This window comes from Oncorhynchus gorbuscha, linkage group LG17 (genome assembly GCF_021184085.1).
Source record: "Oncorhynchus gorbuscha isolate QuinsamMale2020 ecotype Even-year linkage group LG17, OgorEven_v1.0, whole genome shotgun sequence".
NCBI lineage: Eukaryota > Metazoa > Chordata > Actinopteri > Salmoniformes > Salmonidae > Oncorhynchus > Oncorhynchus gorbuscha.
In genome coordinates, this window is record NC_060189.1 from 39,924,614 (window position 1) to 39,933,460 (window position 8,847).

The 8,847-nt window shown below is 41.7% G+C and overlaps 1 protein-coding gene across 1 annotated transcript in view; it reads right to left on the minus strand.

The window, feature by feature from the left end:
* LOC124001221 (EMILIN-1-like) overlaps positions 1–4,490 on the minus strand; it is a 98,816-nt gene extending 94,326 nt beyond the window's left edge. Inside the window, exon 1 of the mRNA XM_046307850.1 lies at positions 3,829–4,490. Within this exon, the coding sequence (XP_046163806.1) occupies positions 3,829–3,977 (149 nt within the window). The 5' untranslated portion in view covers positions 3,978–4,490. The remainder of the gene's footprint in view (positions 1–3,828) is intronic.
* Between the last annotated feature and the right edge of the window lie 4,357 nt (positions 4,491–8,847).

Genomic DNA, 8,847 nt, shown 5'->3' on the forward strand with positions numbered 1-8,847 from the left:
CTGGTTCACCAACTACTTCTCTGATAGAGTTCAGTGTGTCAAATCGGAGGGCCTGTTGTCCGGGCCTCTGTCAGTCACTATGGGGGTGCCACAGGGTTCAATTCTTGGACCGACTCTCTTCTCTGTATACATCAACGATGTCGCTCTTGCTGCTGGTGAGCCTCTGATCCACCTCTACGCAGACGACACCATTCTGTAATACTTCTGGCTCTTCTTTGGACACTGTGTTAACAACCCTCCAGATGAGCTTCAATGCCATACAACTTTCCTTCTGTGGCTTCCAATTGCTCTTAAATACAAGTAAAACTAAATGCATGCTCTTCAACCGCCCGTCCAACATCACTACTCTGGACGGTTCTGACTTGTGGACAACTACAAATACCTAGGTGTCTGGTTAGATGGTAAACTTCCAGACTCACATCAAACATCTCCAATCCAAAGTTAAATCTAGAATTGGCTTCCTATTTTGGAACAAAGCATCCTTCACTCATGCTGCCAAACATACCCTTGTAAAACTGACCATCCTACCGATCCTCGACTTCGGCGATGTCATTTACAAAATAGCCTCCAATACCCTACTCAAATAAATTGGATGCAGTCTATCACAGTGCCATCCATTTACTTACCAAAGCCCAATATACTACCCACCACTGCGACCTGTACGCTCTCGTTGGCTTGCCCTCACTTCATACTCATCGCCAAACCCACTGGCTCTAGGTCATCTACAAGACCCTGCTAGGTAAAGTCCCCCCTTATCTCAGCTCGTTGGTCACCATAGCAGCACCCATCTGTAGCATGCGCTCCAGCAGGTACAGTGGGGCAAAAATGTATTTAGTCATCCACCAATTGTGCAAGTTCTCCCACTTAAAAAGATGAGAGAGGCCAGTAATTTCCATCATAGGTACACTTCAACTATGACAGACAAAATTAGACAAAAAATCTAGAAAATCACATTGTAGAATTTTTAATGAATTTATTTGCAAATTATGGTGGAAAATAAGTATTTGGTCACCTACAAACAAGCAAGATTTCTGTCTCTCACAGACCTGTAACTTCTTCTTTAACCTCTTGCGCCGAGCCATCCGGGATCCGGTATCGTGACTACAGCCTCAAGCTCATTACCATAACGCAACGTTAACGATTTCTAAAAATCGCAAATGAAATGAAATAAATATGCCTGCTCTCAAGCTTAGGTTTTTCTTAACAACACTGTCATCTCAGATTTTCAAAATATGCTTTTGAACCATAGAAAATCAATCAGTTGTGTAAGAGTGTTGATGGCTAGCTTAGCATTTAGCGTAGCATTTAGCACGCAACATATTCACAAAAACCAGCAAAGGAATCAAATAAAATAATTTACCTTTGAAGAACTTCAGATGTTTCAATGAGGAGACTCTCAGTTACATAGCAGATGTCCAGTTTTTCCTGAAAGATTCTTTGTGTAGGACAAATCGCTCCGTTTTGTTACTACCGAAACTAACCGAAAATTCAGTCACCTAAATGTCAAACTTTTTTCCACCAGCTGTCAGAGCAGCTCACAGATCAATGCACCTGTACATAGCCCATCTATAATTTAGCCCAAACAACTACCTCTCCTCCTACTGTATATATTTATTTATTTTGCTCCTTTGCACCCCATTATTTCTATCTCTACTTCGCACATTCTTCCACTGCAAATCTACCATTCCAGTGTTTTACTTGCTATATTGTATTTACTTCGCCACCATGGCATTTTTTTGCCTTTACCTCCCTTATCTCACCTCATTTGCTCACATTGTATATAGACTTATTTTTCTACTGTATTATTGACTGTATGTTTGTTTTACTCCATGTGTAACTCTATGTTGTTGTACGTGTCTAACTGCTTTGCTTTATCTTGGCCAGGTCGCAATTGTAAACAAGAACATGTTCTCAACTTGCCATCCTGGTTAAATAAAGGTGAAATAAAATCAATTTAAAAAATGCCCTCTGAACCGGGGTCAGAGTCACTTTACTATCTCTCTCTCTCACACACACACGCACGCACGCACGCACGCACGCACGCACGCACGCACGCACGCACACACACACACACACACACACACACACACACACACACACACACACACACAGGTTGATTCATAACTCGGGTGGGTCAGGTTTAGCTTCAGAAAATATTGTGTGGATGAATGGAGGTTTTGTGGCATGTAGGTTGAATAAAGTAAAAACAATGCATACAAAAATTCCATAAATGTAGAATTATTGTGCAATTCATATTTATAGGCTACATTAAAAAAAATTTAAAGTTTTTTTTATCTGGCATTAGTGTGGAAGCTTTTTCATGAATGCATACGCAAGGTGTAATTTAGGGAATTGTTTGACTATTTATTTTTGCAAAACCTTAGGCTACTCTTCAATAGGCCTAAATGTTCAATAAATAAATGAAGAAATGTTGAAGTAAAAATAATTGTTCAATAAAAAAGGGAACTGTGCAGCACATTTTCTGTTTTTGCGCGTCGGGTGCAGGACTCAGATTTTCCCTTTATCACATATAGTCAGTTGTAGATGGGTTATTAGAAATTGTGTGTGGGTGCAGGCGAAAAAACTGCTGATCTGCGCATGACTAATTGAAACCGACGGAGAGAGTATGTGCATACACACACTTACATGTAAACACGTGCACATGCGTACGCAGGTGCACCAGCACAAACACACACACTACACATCCAGTGGTTTTTGAGAAAGAGGCGAGGAGAGAGGATGTGCAGAATCAAGGAAATGCAATGTGTGAAATGTGTGTGTGTGTGTGTGTGTGTGTGTGTGTGTGTGTGTGTGTGTGTGTGTGTGTGTGTGTGTGTGTGTGTGTGTGTGTGTGTGTGTGTGTGTGTGTGTGTGTGTGTGTGTGTGTGTGTGTGTGTGTGCCTGTGTGTTTGTGTGGGACAAAGAGGGAGAGAGAAAAAGAAGGGATAGAGAGGGAGAGAGAGGGGTATGAGGAGGGAGAGAGAGGGAGGGAGGGATACATAGAGAGTTATCTCTGTCCATGTGTGACTGTGAGTACTGCTCTGATGAAAATCATAAAGTGAAAGAGAGTGAGCTGTGAACTGCTCTGATGAGGGCAGAAAACATAACAAAGCAAGCAATACCTATATTGTCGCATCTATAGCAACACCTATATTGTCACATCTATAGCAAGACCAGGCCGGATTAATTTTCGCTGGGGTTATTAGACACTGTGGCTCCTCCATAGAGCTCCTTTCAGATCTGCTCAGTGAGGGGGGAAAGAGACAGATTTCATGGAACATTTGGATGAGAGAAGGACTGCTCATCTGTGTTACATTTACTCTCACACTCAGCCACACATACACAGAGAGAGAGAGAGAGAGAGAGAGAGAGAGAGAGAGAGAGAGAGAGAGAGAGAGAGAGAGAGAGAGAGAGAGAGAGAGAGAGAGAGAGAGAGAGAGGGAGAGAGAGACTACTCTAGCTGACAATCTTTGATGTTTAGAGTTTAGACTACATGGGAGAAAAATAAAAAATTACTTTGGTCTTAAAACATCTAATAGTTCAGTTTCTTATAGAGAATAATGGCTGTGGGTCATTTAAACACTATCTTTTGTTTTCTTTACTGCTAAATTCCTTTATCATGCTCCTTCCAGATGTCTGGTACCCTTTGAGTGAGAGTGAGTGCGATGAGAGTGAGTGTTTGGTACCCTTTGACATGAGAGTGAGTGTGATGAGAGAGAGAGAGAGAGAGAGAGAGAGAGAGAGAGAGAGAGAGAGAGAGAGAGAGAGAGAGAGAGAGAGAGAGAGAGAGAGAGAGAGAGAGAGAGAGAGAGAGAGAGTGTGTGTTACCTGTGTCTGCTCGCTGCCCGTGCGCCGTTCTGTGGCTGTGCCTGGGTCTGTCCCGAATAGAGATTATACCGCTGCGGGTACGAAGCACACCGAACCTCCCCGGACCACGTGAAGACCCACAGCACAAGAAACAGAACTGGTCCCGCCATGCCTTCGCAAGAAAAAAAAAGTGATGCGGCAGAATCCTCTCGTTTGTCAATGAACTTTTATTCCACACGAATAGTGTGGAAGTAAATTCCTATCAGCCGTGACGCACTCTTCCTCTCCAGAATCGGATAAGTCCATACTATCGACCCATAGTTAGGCTACAGCGGGATGTGAGACGGTATCTCAAACCATCACTTCTACATCTATATTATTAGTCCCCTGATTGATAGCACTTATGTTCCCTTCAAATATGTCCAAAAGCAGCTGCTATTCCCTTAATTATTCTTGTAAATGCGATAAGACACTTCCAGGCGCATCCACGAGCCTGCCGTTATTTTCCAGACGTTGAAATGGGTTACAGTTTTGCCAAGAAAAAGTTTTAATTTCAGTCAGTTAGTAAGAAGTTATTGCGACGCAAAACTGCGAGGAAGGTGGCTTGCGTTTCAAGCGCAGCAGAATCTGAATGACTGTTCTCCCCCTAGCCAAGTCTCCTCTCTCTCTTCCTTTTTTTTACCTCCCTTCCTTCGTGCGCTTTCTGACCCCTCCCACCTGTAGGCTTCCTCTCAAACACATACGCACAGATCTAGGACCAGCTTAAACTCCCCAAATGAAGGTCAGGGAAACTCAAAACTTACCTAAGATCAGTGTCTAGGAAAAACTCCCGAATGACAACATATACTGTATTTACACACCCACTTGCTGCTTTTGGAAAATTGCTCACGCAGTTGACGCTTATCTGGCCGAAGCATCAATCCCCTCTATCTGATCCGGGGAAAACGGAAGAGTGTGCTTGCAAAAGAACGGAGGAGTAATTTAGATAAGCATGTTTATGAAAAAAATCTGACAGTGGAGAGACTGAGAAGATGGATACAAGTGGCCTATACTTTCCCATTGCAATCCTACTTTTTGGACTGAATTTAACTCCTCATCCGATGACACGCGTGCATTCGATGAGGTTACAATGAAGTTGCTTCTCTCAAACTCTGTAACCAAGTAGCATCACACAAGTAGTGGCACAAACCCAGTAGGCCTACATCATCATAGATTAAGCAATATTTGAGTGACATCCAAAGGAATTGACAGATAGCCAGGGGTACACTCGAAGACTCAGACATAATTTACAAGCAAAGCATTTGTGTTTAGTGAGTCTGCCAGATCAGAGGCAATAGGGATGAGGAGGGATGTTCTCCTGATAAGGGTGTGAATTGGACCATTTTCCTGTCAAAATGTGACAAGTACTTTTAGCAATTCCATTTACTTTTGATACTTAAGTACTTAAAAATATTTTCTTGAGGAATGTAGTGAAGTAAAATTTAAAGTTGTTAAAAAATATAAATAGTGAAGTACAGATACCCCAAAAAACTACTTAAGTATTACTTTAAAGTGTTTTTACTTACACCACTGCTTAAGTACTTTACACCACTTTACACCACTGCTGGTTATATCTCTATTAAATTAATAATAGCATATATTCTCTAAATCCATTCATTCATACATCCGTCTTTCATTCATACATCTGTTCATACAGTGCCTTGCGAAAGTATTCGGCCCCCTTGAACCACCTGGGAGACACACCAAACATGTGGAAGAAGGTTCTCCGGTCAGATGAAACCAAAATTTAACTTTTTGACAACAATGCAAAACGTTATGTTTGGCGTAAAAGCAACACAGCTCATCACCCTGAACACCATCCCCACTGTCAAACATGGTGGTGGCAGCATCATGGTTTGGGCCTGCTTTTCTTCAGCAGGGACAGGGAAGATGGTTAAAATTGATGGGAAGATGGATGGAGCCAAATACAGGACCATTCTGGAAGAAAACCTGATGGAGTCTGCAAAAGACCTGAGACTGGGACGGAGATTTGTCTTCCAACAAGACAATGATCCAAAACATAAAGCAACATCTACAATGGAATGTTTCAAAGATAAACATATCCAGGTGTTAGAATGGCCAAGTCAAAGTCCAGACCTGAATACAATCGAGAATCTGTGGAAAGAACTGAAAACTGCTGTTCACAAATGCTCTCCATCCAACCTCACTGAGCTCGAGCTGTTTTGCAAGGAGGAATGGGAAAAAATGTCAGTCTCTCGATGTGCAAAACTGATAGAGACATACCCCAAGCGACTTACAGCTGTAATCGCAGCAAAAGGTAGCGCTACAAAGTATTAACTTAAGGGGTCTGAATAATTTTGCACACTAAATTTTTCAGTTTTTGATTTGTTAAAAAAGTTTGAAATATCCAATAAATGTCGTTCCACTTCATGATTGTGTCCCACTTGTTGTTGATTCTTCACAAAAAATACAGTTTTATATCTTTATGTTTGAAGCCTGAAATGTGGCAAAAGGTCGCAAAGTTCAAGGGGGCCGAATACTTTCGCAAGGCACTGTATTATCTACTCATTAGTTTAATATAAATCATTACATTCATTCATGTTTGGGGGTTAATTTGATGACTTCTTGAGGGAATGGGGTGATAAGTTATTTGTTCTTTCCTCTGTACTCTTATCTCTGCAGATGTGCTTGTCTTCCCCACGACGTGTCCTCCTCTCCTCTCCATTCAGACCTCCCTAACTTCCTGCCTCTGGGCTCAGCTGTTGGGGGATGGGACATCTCCTAGGCTTGAGGGAAGTCCAGTTAACTCTACTGTCTCTTTAGTTTAATATATACCCCAGGGCAGCGAGATGAGAGAGATAGAGGCAGACCTTTGGGTATAGGTGAAAGAAGATGGGGTATGCAGGGCATGCTCAAAGGTAGCGATTTCATATTTTCTTAATCGTTCAATTTAATCCAAACCTCCTCTGTTCCACCATTCTGACAGGAGTTGTTAGGCTATCACGCGGAGGGGTGCGTGAATGTTTCTGCACATGTGTCTGTTTGTGTTTTAGGGGATTTCGTCACCTCAGACATAGGTTGAGAGGTCACAGGTGAGAGAGGGGTGGTGTTTCATTGGACATTTCGGTAATGTCATACTGCTCTGCATATGACTACCAGCTGCAATCAGAGACTGGGGAGGCATAAATTAATGCAATCACTTACACTGATCTTAAACACCTGCCAGCCCAGTCACTCATCAAGGATTATCAGTCCTCTGATAAAGGCATTTACTATTTATTATAAAGGGTTTAGTTTCTCTCTCTCTCTGTGTGTGTGTCTCTGTGTGTGTGTATGTATACTTGCATGCATGCGTGCATGTGTGAACTGTACATTGTGCTGGACTTCATACAACCCCATTTGATCATATGATTCAATAGAAGAGGATTGACAGCCTGTTTAAGCGCCTCTCTGGGTGGAGGTGGAGGCTGTCACTTGTCACTATTGAGGCCCACACACACCCCTATCGCCTGGGGTTCATAGAGTCCCTGGAGAGACTTCTACCCTCCAACACTCCAACCCCCTGCTGGGTCAATGGACATGCTTCCCACCACATCAGAGGCCTCTAATGAATGAAAGGATTTGATTTATATAGTGCTTTCTACCTACTGAGGTACTCAAAGCGCTTTACATAGTAAATAGAGCTCTATGGTGTTTAGCCTGACTGTGGTCAGTGTAGTGACAGCTCTAAAGCACCACAGGAGTTCAGTTCACTTAACTTCAGAGGAAGGAAGCTGATGTTTAGGGGTGAAAGATAGGTTTTGTCAACGCAGGACCATGGCCTATTGGTCCTGCGTTGACAAAAGATTGCAAAAAATGGACAGTCAAAAGTAATTTAGAATTGTATCTGTTTAACTCTTTCTATTTCTATGGTCAACCGATCGGCCTATTTAGTTGTGATGTTGTGTTTGTGGCAGGGATGAAGTTCCCGGCTGTAGTTATGCTGACGTTAGCATAAAGTAAGGTTCTGAGAATAGTCACGTGGTGTGGTTTTATTGGGAAAAAGCTTTAAATCAAAAGCTTTTGATTTAACTCATAAAAATCTAATAGCTGTGTGTACTTCACTAAAAACAAATGCTGTTGTTCTTTGAAAGCTGAATCTGTGGGGGGCATTGTTGTTGTGTTTAAAGAGAAAAAATACCTTCAAAGACAACATGCCACGTCAATTTAGAGCTAATATTAATGGTGAACTCTACCTTGCGATCAGTGTTATGTGGTACAGGTTATAATAGGAATAGAACACACTGGATAGGTCACAAGCGCTGTACTGTATTCTTAACCTTGCATTATATTTTAGTTATTCTTATAGTACCTAAAGCGGTAGCACTTAAATAAATTACAACTAGTTTCCATATTTATTACCATGTTATTACCCATTTTCCATGCTGTAAAGTGTTAAGCTTAAATTCAAACATATACTCACATTTAGAGGTATCTTTATTGATAGAAGTTACATAGGTAAAAACCTGATTTAAAAAGTTGTAACATTGGTTGAGTTGATACCAAGTTACAAATGTTAACACACACTACACCCTGAGCCTTGTGCACTAAGCACCAGAGGGTGCGAGATCAGCCCTGTGTGGTGGACACGATGGTAGTCACTCAGCTGTTTGTTGCCTTTGTAATCTCACCAGCACCATATTGGAAAATGCCCCGTTCCACCTTCTCCTTTCCCTTAAGTGCACCAGCTGTGAGGGGGCACCAGACACACGTGGAGCTCAATCGCTGCCCAACTTTATATGTCTCAGAACAACAGCTGTGATTACGGTACAATTAAAGATGCACTCTAACTTTTGTAGAATTTCAGCCAATAGTTCTGAATGTGGCACTCACAAGCCAAAAGTGGTCCTTGTTCTTTGTGTACCACGTCATCAAATTGTGTAACACATTGTTCATTTCGTATGATATGTAAGTCGCTCTGGATAAGAGCGTCTGCTAAATGACTTAAATGTAAATGTAAATATGTTACGTACTGTAAAAAATGTTATTATTATTATGTAT